General features: G+C 43.9%; 1 protein-coding gene across 1 annotated transcript in view; it reads left to right on the forward strand.

Moving 5' to 3' along the window:
• FAM135B (family with sequence similarity 135 member B) overlaps positions 1-16,663 on the forward strand; it is a 181,026-nt gene that overhangs the window by 144,541 nt on the left and 19,822 nt on the right. Inside the window, exons 7-8 of the mRNA XM_089899196.1 lie at positions 7,602-7,679; positions 13,814-15,815. Of these exons, the coding sequence (XP_089755322.1) occupies positions 7,602-7,679; positions 13,814-15,815 (2,080 nt within the window). The remainder of the gene's footprint in view (positions 1-7,601; positions 7,680-13,813; positions 15,816-16,663) is intronic.

Consider the following 16,663-nt stretch of genomic DNA (forward strand, 5'->3'; position numbering starts at 1 on the left):
CTCCAGCCTCGAGGTTTTCCAGTGGCCAGTCACATCCCCGACTCTCTCCAACCCAACCCTTCCTTTTCTGCCTCTTAACACTTTGGGCCGTGGATTATGGGACTGAACCAAGAGTGGGCGTTCCATGTTTGCTCCGTGTCTCCCAACAGAGCCAGTGATGGAAACAGTGCTTCCATCAGAAGACAGGGTCATTCTCTCGTTTTGGAGTTTTGTAGCTTGTGTTGTCACCAAAGACTGATCTTTCCTCTTGGAAGAAGCAGCTTAGAGACGCTACAGGTGAATGATGCCTTGTACCCGGAAGCTAGTCATTAATTACAAAGCTGCAATACCCAACAATTAAAGAGCCTTACAGAGTGTCAAATTCCTTCTTCTCTGTTTCTCTTTTCTTTTTTTTTTTTCTGGTACACAGGCCTCACTGCTGTGGCCTCTCCCGTTGCGGAGCACAGGCTCCGGATGCGCAGGCTCAGCGGCCATGGCTCACGGGCCCAGCCGCTCTGCGGCATGTGGGATCCTCCCGGACCGGGGCACGAACCCGTGTCCCCTGCATCGGCAGGGGGACTCTCAACCACTGCGCCACCAGGGAAGCCCTTCTCTGTTTTTCTTACTCTCAGATGCTTTGCTCCGCCCAGCATGCCTTATACTAGCATCAGCCTTTAGTCCAAGAAGAGTGAAGGGAACTTCCAGCGTTTCAAGCGAGGCTTTGAACTTAGTCTCCCCATACATTGTTACACCCAATAAAGGGTTATTTGCTTTGCACACTCATTTTGCAGATGAAGAAACTGAGGCACATGGCAAAGAAGGAGCTCAGAGATGGGTTTGAAACAGCAATGGTTATGTGTCCTGCTGCGTCTTCCAAGACAGACACATGCCCACCACTCTTTTTTTTTTTCAGTGCTCTTAAGTTGACTTTTTAAGCATATTAAGGATAGGGATGGTATAAACCTATTTTTATTGAAATACAGTTGATTTACAATATATTAGTTTCAGATATACAGCATAGTATTTGATATTTTTACAGATTATACTAAATTTAAAGTTATAAAATATTGGCTATACTCCTCAGGGTTAACCCACGTTACTATCTCCTCTGGTGAATGAGGCTCTCTGCAGGCAGAGACACTCCTTTTCTTTTGAATACATTTACTGAACTTCACTTTATTTATTTGCCGCGCCCTGTGGCATGCAGAATCTTAGTTCCCCGACCAGGGATCGAACCCGGGCCTCCTGCATTGGGAGTGCCGAGTCTTAACCACTGGACCGCCAAGGAAGTCCCAAGAGACACTCTCTAATTCATCTTTGTGCTCCCATGTATTCTAAACACGTGCCTGGGATATGGGAGATGCACATTAAATTCTTGGTGAGTAAGTGATGAAGCGTAGAATTCAGTGTTAGGCTTGGACCACTGGCTCTCTGGCTGTCCTCAGAGATGTGATCTCTCTTCTCAGCTCTCCACAATGAAAGTTACCCCCAGGCAGACGGCTCTCGTAGTTCTAAACTGAAGCTAGCCAAAAGTTCCCCCAAGGGCTCCGGACCTCTGTAGGCTGGGTCCTTCAAGCTTTCGTTAAGACAACCTGGGATCCTCCTTAAGAAATTTGGAGTGTTGGGGGGAGGATGGTGGCAGGTCTATTGAGCACGGCCATGTGGAAATCATCTAGCAAGTCAGATGCCGTGAGGTTATAAAGACTTTATTGTTTCTCGGGAGATGTTTTACGACGCCTACTCTGTAACGTCAGCGTAGTGCCACGGCTTTGTGGTGAGATGGTCTTACAGTTGAATCTCAGCTTTGTGTGACCTTGGGTGTGCTATTTCATCCTCTCTCATTTAATTTTTGTATAAAATGATGGTTACAATAACTTTACCAAAGGTTCATTGTGGGGATTAAATAGGAGAGGGCATATAAAAACACCTAGTGTTCTACCTGCCAACTAGTAGATATTAATAAGTGGAAGCTATCATGATCGTCGAGTACTGAGTTCAGAACGTAATAGGATGCAGAAGAGAGTCCAGAGAAAGGAGAGGGATTCGTTTAAAGCAGAGAAGCCAGTAAAGACTTCAGGAGGAAGACGGCAGTAGCTTCATGGAGCAGAGGTCCTTTACTGCCACCCTTTTCCCTCCCCAGATGTTGAATAATCCAGAGAAGATAGCTGAGCAGATAAGTAAGGATCTTGCCCAGCTGGCCTCCCACCTGATGGCTCTGTGGACCCAATTCCTGGACACGGTGACATTACACTCCCAAGTGACCGCTTATCTCACCCAGGAGCATCACACCTTGCGGGTAAGGGGTTAAATGGTATCAATTCTCTAATCATGCACCAGTGATCTCTCAAGGAAGCTTTACAACAGTTGGCTCACTGGGCAGAATAAAAGTCAGGATTGACTTCCGTAGACCCAAGTACTAGCCCTTCTCCACCATGAACTAGCAGTGAAACTTTATGAACTTCCTTCGGCTTTCACATCTTTGGTCTATTATTCAGAAAATACCTTCCTTGGCTACCAAGTGATAGCAAACCAATCTCAGGGATATGACGAAGTGCTTTGATAGTGTTTCAAAGAAGTGTCTTCACGTCTACTCCATTGTTCCTAGTGCATTTTTTGCCACCAGCTTGAGTGCACAGTGGTGGGTACCAACGCATAATAAAAGATGTTGGTCTTCTCATTTCCAGCAAGAGGACCAAATAGCTAAGTCTACAAAGTGCTTAGCGGACACACTTGCATGACCAGCTTTGCACATTCTGTTTCATCTGCATTTATCTATGGCCTCTGTTTTCAAGGGTCGCATATTCTAGTAGAAGAAATAAGGCCTAAATGTACAAACGACAGAACGCAAGCCAAGAGCAGATTCATAAACATGCATTCAATTGTGTCCATAAATCAGGTTTGTGCTAAGAACCAGAAATAGAGAGGGCAGCTGGGGGTGGGTAGAAATACTAGTGTTTCAGAACCTCTGGGTTGTGGGCTAAGCTTTCCCTGATATTAATATATGTTACTTCCCTCGTTGAGCCTTAATTTCTTTTTAAAAAGTCAAGGCTAGGGACTTCCCTGGTGGTCCAGTGGTTAAGACTCTGCGCTTCCACTGTAGGTAGCACGGGTTCGATCCCTGGTCGGGAACTAAGATCCCACGTGCTGCATGGTGTGGCCAAAAATAAATAAATAAATAATTTAAAAAAAAAAAAAAAGTGAAGGCCAAACCCACCCAGTGAGTTACTTTGTTTATACTATTTTATTCCTCAGGTCCGAAGGTTTTCCGAGGCCTTCTTTTATATGGAGCACCAAAAACTTGCAGTCTTGACCTTTCAGGAAAATCTGTAAGTAACCAGTTGCATGCCCACATCGTGAACCCTGAGCGCCAAGGACGTTCTTGTTCAAAGTTATTTCTTCCCTTCATCTCCAATCATGAAGGAGAGAAGTCTGCCCACCTCTGCACATTCAGGTGAATTTTCTCTGAAGGCAAAAGAGTCAGACAAATTGCAGAGGCAGGAGCTGGCAGGTGTCAGAGAAGACAAAGTATTTTGTTGTTGTTGAGTATCCTTATGGTTCTGTAGACAGAATCAAGACTTCCTAGGTCCCTGAAGACATCTGTGCTGAGTCCTCTTTGCAAAATGAATTAGAAGCAGGTGGTGTGGGCACAAGCAATGTCAGAAAAAAAAAAGTTCACCTGAGACTTTGCAGCAGCCAGGAAATGCATTTAGCATAAGAATTAAGGCTGAACTACCTAATTAGGAGGACAGATGAATATCTAAGTTTGACTTCCTCCAGAAAAATTTTAAAAATATTCAGAAAGGGGCTTCCCTGGTGGCGCAGCGGTTGGGAGTCTGCCTGCCGATGCAGGGGACACGGATTCGTGCCCCGGTCCGGGAAGATCCCACATGCCGCGGAGTGGCTGGACCCGTGAGCCATGGCCGCTGAGCCTGTGCGTCCGGAGCCTGTGCTCCGCAATGGGTGGGGCCACAGCAGTGAGAGGCCCGCGTACTGAAAAAAAAAAAAATTCAGAAAAGTCGAAGGGTTGACATAAGATGAGGTCATTGTCTCTCATTGTAGATTTCCCTTGTGGGCACAATCAGTGCTTCCTCCAAGATGTCTGGCCGTGGCTACACAAGTCCAAGCATTTCTTTGGGTTTCTGAATAGTACGTTTGCCTCCAAACTAAATGTGGATGGAATAATGTTTGAGATGCTATAGTAAATCCAGCAGGAGAAATGCTTGAAATCCATCCATCACTTAGGACAGACCCAAAGATCTTTTCACCTTCATCTTTATAACCTTATTTTCTCCCCACACTTAATTCTAGTTGGAAAGTTACAGCAATGTTGAAGTTTGCCTCATGGATTCTGAAATTGAGAGGGGCACCAAGGAAAACATATCTCATGTTAAAATGGCTTTTCTAGAAATATCTAGAGTCACTCACTCATGCATTCATTCATTCAGTCCAGCCCCCTGCTAGAACCAGCTGTATTTTTTAAAATGAAAATTGGGAGAGTTAATTTGGCAAATGTAAGCATCACTTTGAGGACCACTGAGCAAAGCACTGCAATTCAAGACTACTGCAGGACATCTAATTCCAAATCACCACAACGTTATGTAAACCTCAGACTGCCAGGCCCTGGCTGCATTCCCAAGGAGTGTGAACACACAAGGAGGTGACAGACACATAGGCAGCTAGCATCCTGGAAGAGTTTTGTTGGAATGACAACCACTTGTACAAAGTGCAGATGGTATGGTATCCGGGAGACCTGGGTTCAAAGTCCTGCTCCTCTACTCGCAGCAGATCCTTGAGAGAATTAATTTTCTGTTTGTTTTTTTCCCTGAAGCTCACCTAGTCTTTGTTTCCTTAAAATGGGTAGGATAATAGTTGTGAGGATCACATGAGAACATCCATGCACAGGACCCGACCTGGAGCAGCTGCAGACTCTGCTCAGAAAGAGTTAGGTGATGCCTGATGACTTACACAAATGTTTGCTCTTCACGTAGACACTGGGGATACAGCAGGGAACAGAATGAAGATGTTCTCCCCATGGATCACTTGTTCTAGTGGAGAGACAGGCAGGAAGTACATGATATCATTTCAGATAGTGATCAGTAAAGAAAAACACATCAAGGTAAGGACCTAGAAAATTATGAGAAGAGGTATGGCCAGGGTCCTCATAAATGTTTCACAACTAGCTCTCAGGAAAGCAAAAACAAACAAAAAAACCTCCAGTCTGTAGTGTTTGCCAATTTCCACGTGTGGATGCTCCCACCCTAGTCAATTTCAAGCCAGGGATATGTTAGCACTGAATGTGGATTCATGGCTATTGCAAGCCAATGTGAACTGGCTCCAGCACTTCATCTTACTTCATTGGAACTTTATGCCCCTTGATGAGCAGTTCTCCATTTTCCCCTCTCCCAACCCGTGGCAACCACCCCTACCCTCTTTGATTCTAGGAATCTGACTAGTGTACACGCCTCATGTATAGCGGAGTCATGCAATGTTTGTCCCTCTGTGACTGGCATTATTAGCGTAATATTCTCAAAATCCATCCCTGTTGTCACAGATTGCAGAATCTCCTTTTTCAAGGCTGAATAATACTCCATTGTCCCACATTTTCTCTATCCATTCATCTGTCCATGGGTAGTGAGCTTGTTTTCATATCTTGGCTGTTACGAATAGTGCTGTTATGTGCATAGGAGTGCTAATATCTCTTAAATATACTGATCTCAATTATTTGGGATAAATACTCAGAAGTGGGATTGACAGCTCATATGGTATCTCTATTTTGAAGTTTTTGAGGAACTTCTGTACTGTTTTCTATGGCAGCTGCACCATTTTGCCTTCGCCTCAACAGGGCACAGGGTTTCAGCCTCTCCACATACTCACCAACACTTGTTTGTTCCAGTAATAGCCATCCGAACAGGTGTGAGGTGGTAGCTCATAGGGTACATGCCCTGGAATTTTTAGTTATTTGTTAACACGTGAGAAGCATTGTTTGAGGTGTGTGGTCACATTCACAATGTCTGTATACTACATTCCAGCAAGAGAGAACTCCCTGCCTAAAATAACTTAGTTCTGACTCTCCAGCATCTATCCTGTTGTATTATAATTACCTGATTAACCACCTAACTTATTCATGACTCTGTAAGTTCTTTAGGTCCAGAATCAAGTTTCAATCCTCTAGGTTTACCCCCTACCCTGTGCATACCATCCTATGCATGTTGGTGTTCAATCAATATACTTTGTTAATAAGCTGAAAACTGGACCAAAAATTGATGAGAGCTGAGAAGTGCAGAACTGGTTGCAACAAAATTCCATTTAAATATTCAGACAGAGGTCCAAAGAATGATGAATTTGCAATGGCCTTCATGGCTTTGAGGGAGAGAATAAATTGCTTCTCTTTTTCTTTCATAGGTTAAAATCCAATTGAGAAATAAGAGGCGAATGAAATACACACGTTTAATATTTATGTTAAATATACATATATAAAATAGCATATGTGCGTATATGTCCTTCTTCATCATATTTCTTACTGAGGATGCTGGATCACAGAAGTTGCCCTGGCCTGTGCAACGTTCCACAGCTACAGAACTGTTCTCTGTGGGCAGATAATCTAAAGGGCTGGAGAGTGAGTTTGGGACTTCCAGAGTCAGGCTGCTCTAAAAACGTCTGCAGTTGGACAAAGAGACAGAAAGACAGACAGACAGAAAGTAGCTATGCGTGCTCAATTCTTCTCCCAAACTCACCAACCCGATAAGAGCATCATCTTCGCTTGGGCAAGAGTGATTGAGCTGGCATGGAGAAAAATGATGGATTGTTAATAATTTTCCCTTCATGGGGGAAAAATAAACTCTTGCCATTTTGCAGGGACTTGAGGAGAAGGGAGTAAACTTTTTCCACCAGCCCAGCCTTTGAACTAGGAATACTGTTTATTTCAAATTCTGGAATCATATCACTACTCGTGGAGTGATATCTGGGGTCATGGAGGAGGAATAAGGGGCCTTTTAAAATCCTATAGGCAGGAAACCAGAAATATGGCTCCTGAACTAGGGGAATTGATACCCCAATCAAGGATCCTGTTGTCCACACAGCAAGCAGTAAAAAGGCAATTTTAGATGGTTCTGAATTCAAATGCCACCAAATATGATTAAGACCCTAAGTGCTATAGGTAGTTAGAGAAATAGGAGTAAAGTATATATAGATTTAGGTGTTTCCTCCAAAACACGAATTTACGATTCCTAGCTATTTAGAAACTCAGCGTACATTCCACTAGAATGGTATTTATTACATTCTACTAATTGGTATGTGCTAAATGCCCTGGGGTTTTGCCTAAACACACAATCCATGTCAGCACCGAGAGCAGTTCTGATTCAAAGCAGACTAGGGCTTTGGGGGCTGGGTAGGTAGCTGGGAAGAAAGGGAGGGGAGACAGACAGATGACAATTGTTAGAGTCTACTGAACATTTTCTGAATGCTGTCTTGGGATAAGAGGGATGGAACAGTAAGTTTAAAACCTTTAAATCTTCCTTGAATGCTCATCGGGTCTGTGTTCCCCAGGATCCAGACCCACAGCCAGCTGTCTCTGGATGTCCGGAATTCAGAGTACCTCACCACCATGCCCCCGCTCCCCGCAGAGTGTCTGGACATTGACGGCGACTGGAACACTCTGCCCGTTATCTTCGAGGACAGATACGTGGACTGCCCTGCCACAGGTGTGCCTTCTCCTTTTTTGCTTTGGAAACCTCAAGGGTAGGGCTTACCACTGGGTTCCCGTCAGTTGCTCTGTTTACATCCCAGCAGCCGTGGGAACAAATCAATGAAGTATTTGTCAGTTCCTAGAGGAGAAGCAAGAGCTAAGGTTAAGCTTGTTATTGGAAATGACTTTGTTGCCGTGAATGGGCAAAGCAATGGAAGCAAAGGACACTTATAGTAAAGACTCCCTTTTGGACTCCTGGGGTGGAATTGTATTTAGTGCTTCAGTGTTTTCACCTGTAAGATGGGAACCAAATTCTCCCCCTCACCAGAGTCCCCTGAGAGTCAGATGGAGATCTTTTCTTATCTCAAATGTACAATTCAAATATAAATTCATTTCTGATTGAACCTAAATGGCATTCGGTTGACATTCCTATGCGGTGCTTGCTTTATGGAACGAGCCAGGTAAAGTATTTGAGAAAGTGGGCACATAAATATATGGATTAATGGATGAACAGCTCACTTCAGGGGGAAGAGGTAACATGTTTGTGTGTGTGTGTGTGTGTGTGTGTGTGTGTGTGTGTGTGTGTGTGCAGATTGCAATCTGTTTTGCTGGGGCTGCACAGAGTTTGTTAATGAACGGATCCATCAACTGGAAGGAGCCTAGTGCAAACTGTAGAGAGAATGTCCTTTCCCTGTCCCCTGCATAGCCCTGCTCATGGAAACACAACAAGTTCGTACAAATGACAGAGCTGAAAGAGACCCATGATCCCTTAAAGGACCAAACTATGCCAGCCCCTATGCTGGAGGTTTTATGAGCTTTATCTCTTTAACCCTATAAACAACCTCAGAAGTCTATTTAACAGAGAAAAACTGAGGCACAAAGAGGGTAAATGTTAATCAAAGATGACCCAGCTTGTAAAAGCCAGCATTCAAAGCCGAGTCACTGCAGTGCCGAAGCCCGTGTCGGCTTGCCATCTCTGGGCAAAATATTTTTTAAACCATTCAATTGGGTTGCCCATAATTAAAGGAGGGGCCCCTTAAATTTCAGAGTTTCCGCAATCTGAGATTTGTAGGATGTTTTATAAAAGTCTAGGTGACTTCCAAGGACTGCAACGTTGCAAACCAAGGATGTTATTCGGTTTTCGGTTGTACCCTGACATCTAGTGTCTACGCTCTGTATGACGGCTTGACTGCGTGTGAGCTCCAGAGATGGCAGCCAACCAGCTGCTCAAAACAATCTCAATACTCCCTAATGGCCTATATAGGAAAAGAATCTAAACAAAAAAATAAAACAGTGGATATATGTATAACTGAGTCACTGTGCTGTACACCTGAAACTAACACAATGTTGTAAATGAACTATACTCCAATAAAGGTAAAAAATAAATAAACAAATAAATAAATAAAATTTGGCATATATATATATTGAAAGAAAAAAGAAAGCTCAGAACATTGGATTGAGACTGTGTGTGTGTGTGTGTGTGTACATATGTACATATGTTGATCTTCCTTGTAGTTATATGATTGAACTACAGAAAATTTGAACAGTTAGAGAAGATATTTAAAGTAAGCACCCACTGTCAGACCCCCTAATACTATCATTATTAGACTTCAGATCACCTTCCAGTCTTTCTTTTACATGCATATTCATAGGTACTCTAGTGGGTATACATCTCAGTCCCTAGCTCACATGTGCTATATATACTATCACATAGCTTTATTTTTTATAAACCAACCTCATTTCAGCTGAGCCCCATCCCTCCTGCAGCTTTAGCTGGAAGGTCAATCTCAGCCTTTCTGGGGCTCCCTGACAACCCTCTTTACTGCCCATCACATCACTGCCCTAGAGTTTCACAGTGGCAAGACATCGTTAGGGGAGGTCTTTCTAGGGCCATCTGCCCACGCAGGTCCCTGGAAGCCATGCACTGTTCACATCTACAGAGTATTTTAGGACCGGCATTGCTTTACAACTTCTGTTATGTGCTTTGGACATGGGACTCGGCTGAGGCTAGGACCCCAGCATTTATGGTCACATCTCCCTGGAAGAAGCCGGAGGCAGTTGCTCTCAGAGGCCTGAATACTTCCCCAAGGCTTCCCTCACACGCCTCTCACCTGATCCATCCCCATCCCCAAAACTACTTTTACAGAGTCACCTATATCCATGCTCAAACCCCAAAGATATTCTTTTTTTTGAAAATTTTATTGACGTAGTTGATTTACAATGTTGTGTTAGTTTCAGGTGTACAGCAAAGTGATTCAGTTATATATACACATATCTATGTAAATATATATAGTCTTTTTTTACATTTTCTTCCATTATAGGTTATTACAAGATATCGGGTGTAGTTCCCAGTGCTACACAGTAGGTCCTTGTTGGTTATCTATTTTATATATAGTAGTGTGTATATTTTAATCCCAAACTCCTAATTTATCTCTCTCCTCCTCCCCTCTGGTAACCCTAAGTTTGTTTTCTATGTCTGTGGGTCTATTTCCCAAAGCTATTCTTGAGGTTCTTGCTGTTTTACACTTTACTTTGGTGATGCTTTAATCCTGGAGCAAAAGTATTAGCGAATAAAGAATTATTTTCTTATTCCTCAAGGGCTTGGTGGCCTTAATTTTTATAATTTGCAATGAAGTTTTTGGGTTTATATTCCATTCTTTTAGTGTAGTGGAAAAAGGGAAAGAAAAGAATTTCATTTTCATACCAAAATTGTAATGTTTCTTCGTGGTCTGCTGTAGTACTGTGGCTGGAATACTTAACCTGTACCAGGAACTTGCAAATTCTGTCTATATAATCTATAATCCCTTCTCTCACCCACCCCCTCGCTCTCCTGTCCCAAGGCAATTCGGCTGTTTTCCTAAGGTCTTAAGTTGGCCAGATTACCTGGATTTGAATTTTTTTTTGCCAGCATCTAGTAACTATATGAAATTGGGCAACAGGGGTTGTGGTTTCTACTCCATAGGCTACTGGGAGCAGTGGATAGTTTCGGCCACTGGCACAGAGGAAGTTACGAATGCATGTCGACTAACACCGTTAGTATCTGAGTCTAAATCCATCCTCTGTGAATCAAATCCTTTGCTACTCTCATTTTTCCCGTAGTTGTAGTAGTGAAATTAAAATAGCTGTTTTGACAGTCTGCTTCCTCACTGGGCTTCCTATGTCCTGTCTTAACTGTCTATGATAAATCTTTCCTTTTTGTTTCAAGAACCCACTAATCCACCTGTTACTTGCAATATAAGGACCAGACTCCTTACTCCTACGAGGCACTCAAGTTCATCCGTATTGTGGGCTCTTTCTTCCTGTCTAACCTCATGCCCTTCCCCCACTTCCTCTGTTCACTCTTGCTGCATCCACGTGGGATCCAACCAACACCTGACCAGACTGTGCGGCCCAGACTCCTGGGCCTTTGCGCACACTATCCTCCCTACTCAGGCTGACCCATTGTCTCCTTTTATGAAGAAGCTCAATTCGTATTTTCCAGCATACAACCCACATGTTTTGGTAGGAGAGCCAGCTGTCCTGTACCATGTTTGTTTCCCAATAATTTGAAAATCCCATAAAGACAAAGACTGGTTCACTATTATAACTGATCCCCACTTTCCCCCTCTCTAAACCTTGGCCCAGCATAGGGCTTTGCACATAGGATATGTCAGTCTACCATTTGTAGGACTAAATAATATTGAAATTGTGTTTTTCACACCGGTACAAACAGTCGATGAGAGTAATAGTCATTGTTCTGCTGCATTTCTGAGCTATTCTCAATTCATTCTGTGAACACAATTCATTGGCTGTGAAGTAGCCAGGATGCTAGCCTTGGGGATATAGATACTTATAAAACACAAACTCTTCTCTCCAGGGGGAACAAGCCATGCCCACATGGATCATGGTATGGTGGTAGATGTATTACACTACATGTGTGTAGAGGAGACACTAGGAATTTGCAACAGAGAATGTCTAACTTGCTGTAGGGTGTGAGACAGTTCCCCAGAGGAAGGGAAATTTGCTCAGTGTCTCAAGATGCAAAGAACGTGTCCAGGTAAGGAAGAGATTCATTCTTCACAATCTTTGTTCTAATCCTTGACCCAATCTTAAATTTCACTCAAAGGATGAGACGATGATGTCTAAAAGCTCCGTGTAGTTTTTAAGTAAGTGTCTCAATGGTTTACTCCATGATAATGTTAATAGTGATTATATTCATTTAACTTCGTTAAAATTGCATGGAAGATTTATACTGTTTAAAGAAAATAAAAGGCCAGTCCCCTTTTTTGTGTGTTTGGTGTATATGAAAATTGAATAATCTATCATATATCTTTCTCAAAAGAGCTGTGTTACAGGCACTTATCCCAATTATGTATATTGGGAGGGGGAGAGAGAGAGAGAGAAAGAAAATAAAAGAAGGAGGAGGGGAATGAAATAGAAGAGAAAAGAGACCAGGGGAGAGAATGAGAGACATAATAGTTTACCCTCAAGAAAAAAATAGTTTACCCTCAAGAAAAGTAAGAAAAAGAAGGTCACACTTTGGCGCGCCTCCATCCTGCTATAAAGACCAAAGCGAACCTGGGAGCCTCTTGTGCTCTGAGTGCCATGTACGATAATTGCCCTGTTTACGGAGCTCAAGCTTGGCAGTGTTTCCCTTCAGAAAGCAGAAATCTGTCTTCCCCATGTGTCCATTTCATATCAGAAGTCTACTCTGAGTTATGGCTGTGAGGCCCACTGGTTACTATGAACCTGCCCACCCGAGAAGAAAATGTATTCAACTAGGAAAAAGGCTTATTGTTTTTTTCTAACTGTCCGAGGTCTCACAGCTGGCAAGTGTCAGTGTCAGGATTGGAGACCAGGGGCTCCTGGCTCCAAAGCATTCTCTATACTCTGTAAATACTGTACACAAGATCAGTAAATGTTTTAATATTTGTAAGTGGTAGTTATTCAAAATGTTTTTTTTACTAAGTAAAAGGTAAATCAATTATAATCGTTGGCAGCTTTTGCATTAGTGTGACGCATTTCTGACACTGATAATCCGGTATTAGGTCAAACCTCACAGGTTAAGGGCACAGTCTCTGATACGATTGTCCTTCCTTCACAACTCAGCCACAAGCTCAGAGGTTCTCAGGCCTCCCAGACTTCTGACCAACTGGCTACCAATCCAGGGATTCCCATGACCCCTCAGGTTTGATAATTTGTTGGAACAATTCATAGAACTCAGGAAAGGGATATACTTATGATTTCAGTATTATTAGAAAGGATACAAATAAAGACCAGCCAAAAGAATAGACTCATAGGGCGAGGTCTGGAAGGGTCCCAAACACGAAACTTGTATGCCTCCAGGACTGCTATTCCTGGTATATGAATGTACATTGCCCACCGCGGAAGCTTAGTCAATCCTCCATGTCTAGAGTTCATACTGCGTTTCATAATGTAGGCATGATTGACTGAATCATGGGCCACGTGAAGGAACTCAATCCCCAGCCCATCTCTCCTCTCCAGAGGCTGTACCGATGTCACCTGGTTCAAATCCTCAGTCAACTAGTCACGTGGTTGGTCTTTCTGGCATGGCCAGCCCCCCTCCTGAGTTGCCTCCTCAACGCAGACTATCAGGGGACTCACCATGAGTCACCTCGTTATCATTAGCTCAGGATCCACCGTGAATAGCTGACATTCCTATCGCTTGGGAAATTCCAAGAATTTAGAGGATATCCCCCAGGAAGCAGGAACAGAGTCCAGACAAACTATTATACAATCAGGCATTTGGGTAATTTGTGAGTGTAGATTTTTTTTTAATAAATGTATTTATTTTATTTATTTATTTTTGGCTGAGTTGAGTCTCCGTTGCTGCGCGCGGGCTTTCTCTAGTTGCGGTGAGCAGGGGCTACTCTTGGTTGCGGTGTGCGGGCTTCTTATTGCGGTGGCCTCTCTTGTTGCAGAGCAGGGGCTCTAGGCACACGGGCTTCAGTAGTTGCGGCGTGCAGACTCAGTAGTTGTGGTGCACGGGCTTAGTTGCTCCGTGGCATGTGGGATCTTCCCAGACCAGGGATCGAACCCGTGTCCCCTGCGTTGGCAGGCGGATTCTCAACCATTGCGCCACCAGGGAAGCCCCATGAATGTAGATTCTTAAAGTATAACACATTTTTCTTTCTTTTTTTCTTTTTGTAGGGCATAATTTGAGTGTGTACCCTAGTTTTGATGTTGCAGCAACAAGTCCCACAATACTGAATCTAAACAACAGAGAGGAGAACCATATTGTAAATAGAAAATCATCTTTGAGGGAAGACCTTGTCTTGCCCACCATGAAACCACCCCAAATGGACTCTAATGAAGAGGTTATTAGGTGTCCAGGGCCAAATGAGAATGTCACCACACCGAGTCATACGGACGTGTGCTCGGAATCTCAGGTGTATCTGACAATTGGTGAATTCCAGAACAAACCAGGTTTGCCTGAAGATGAACGTCGGACTGGCCAAAGGTCTGATGTTGGAACGCACCTGCCGACAGATGAGGACCTGCCCAGGAGGAGTCCTGGTCCAGAGGATGACCAGGCCCCAGCACTGACCTACATGGATGTGAATTCTAGCAATAAGAACCCCTGCAGAGCTGACCCCACAGCGGTCACCAGTACCCAGCATGAGAGTGGGTGCTCTCGAGATAACTATGAATTAGACAGAACTGAGCTAAGCAAAGGGGTAGCAGGTGGAAGTCATCACGATGCCAGCTCTTCAGAGAAAACCACACTCCATGAGTTAAGTACTCTTGGAAAGGGAGCAGACCAGGGGAGCAAGATGGTGCTGCTAAATCTGAAGCTCATCCCCTCAGAGCCCTGTGATCCACTCAACTCTTCTTTGAGGGATCCCTTGGATGTCAAGGCTTCCCCAGAGGACCCTCACTCAGAGGAGCGGGAGGGAGTGTCCGTACTATCTGGGGTCATCAAGAGATCCTCGTCCATCATCTCTGATTCAGGCATCGAGAGTGAACCAAGCTCCGTTGCCTGGTCCGAGGCTCGAAGTAGAGCCCAGGAGTTACCTAGTGACCGGGATGTCTTGCACCAGCTGGTTCGAAGACATGCCCTACACAGGAACTCCTTAGAGGGTGGACACACAGAGAGCAATACGAGTTTGCCGAGCGGGATCCAGGCCTCTCTCACCTCCATTAGCTCTTTGCCTTTTGAGGAAGAGGAAAGGGAACTGGCACTCACCAAACTGACCAAGTCTGTCTCTGCGCCCCAAATCAGTAGCCCCGAGGAGTCTGCTGAAGGTACGGACTCCCTGCAGCAAGGGCGAGGTCTTCCTGAGACTTCAGCTGTGCACACCAGGAGCACGGATCCCTCCGGACACCGCCTTCAACTTAGTAATGCTGGGGTTCACCATTCGCTTGTGGAGGTAGTTTCAGATGCTGACAACCAGCAGGGCCCTGGTTACATAGATATCCCCAAAGGTAAAGAGGATCAGCTTGATCCTCAAGGACCCTGTTGTCTTGATGGCAGGACCGATAACCCTCCAGGGCTTGAAACCAAAGGTCTGAGTTTAAAAATACCACGCATCCCAGCACTTGAAACCCCTAGGTACAGAGCTTTTCCTAGAGAACTCATGGAGACCCCAAAGCGCATGCCTAAAGACTCTAATGTGGGGAAAAGAGCTCTTTCCAACAGCAGCATCTTGGACGTTGAGCATTTCACCCACCGTGAGGTGCCTGAAGTGAGTTGTACGTCAGCTGCCGAAATCGTCAACCCGGATTCAGCAGGTGAGCGAAGCAGCTCACCTGGCATCATTGATGATACAGCACTTGGTAGAGGACCTAACACCTTCCCAGAGGATGGACGTGAAGCAGGCGCTGTGTGCTCCACTGTGACTCACTCCATTCACTCCCAAGCTACAGGAAACCAAGAGCCGAGGGCAGGCCCCTCCATCATGCTGTCCCACGTGACCTCTGCAGAGACCTTCTCTCTGGACAGCCTGAAAGCTGTTGAGGTCGTCAACTTATCCATGTCTTGCACTGCCACCTGTCTCCCTTTCTCGTCTGTGCCCAAGGAGACCCCTGCCAGGGCTGGATTCTCTTCCAAACAGACCCCATTTCCCATCACTCATCAACCTTTGGGTTCCTTTGGAGGTGTTCCGAACCATTCCAGCAAGTTGGAAGATGAAGTCAGTGAAAGGATGTTCAGGTAGGTTTGCTGGTGGCTTACCTACACCAGCACCATCTTTTAGATTCTTCCACATATTTCTCAATTTCAGGCATACTATTTCAAAATTGTGATATCAGTTATTTTCTGGCTTAAATAAAGTGTTATATTCTTATCATACAAGTCAGGAATGTAGAATAGTGTAAAGAAGTAAAAACTCATCAATAAGCCCATCTCAAATATAGCCCCTGTGTAAGTTCAGCTATACGTCTTCCTATGTGCACCTCTATGCATATACTATTAATTTGCAAAAGTAAGATAATTCTTGACAAACTCTAAGTTTTTTCCAACAATATATTGGAAACGTCTTTATATATTTATAAAGCTATTTTTGCATTACCATTTTAGTGTAACATTCCATTGTGTAAATGTACCATGATTTCGTTAACAAGATCCTTTAGAGATAAACCATAAATGTTTTTCTTTTCAGTTTTTCTTATGATGAACAACTACCTTATGAGTGTCATTGTACCTCTGTCTTGGCACATTTCTTTGAGAGCCTTTTGGGAATAGGACTAATTCAGATTTTCTTCCTAAGCCCCTTTTGTGTGGTTCTTAAGTTTATCGTTCCTTTTGAAATGCCAGAGTCCATCCCTTTATCCTTGTCTTGGGTTTGTATTCCTATTACTGCCTCACCTATAAACTATGTATTTGATTAAGTATAGTATGGAATCACTTAATCAAAACATCCCGTCTCATTCACTTGTTCAAAAAATGCTAAACAGTTACACATTAAAGTTATCCCCCAAAGAAATTGCACAGGCAGGTAAATTTTGGATCCCATGTTTTATAAAGACCATTAAGTGCCTATTATACGCCCATGTCGTCAG

Source organism: Delphinapterus leucas, chromosome 17 (genome assembly GCF_059928025.1).
Source record: "Delphinapterus leucas isolate spDelLeu-1000000601 "Yukka" chromosome 17, BTC_Dleu_Yukka2, whole genome shotgun sequence".
NCBI lineage: Eukaryota > Metazoa > Chordata > Mammalia > Artiodactyla > Monodontidae > Delphinapterus > Delphinapterus leucas.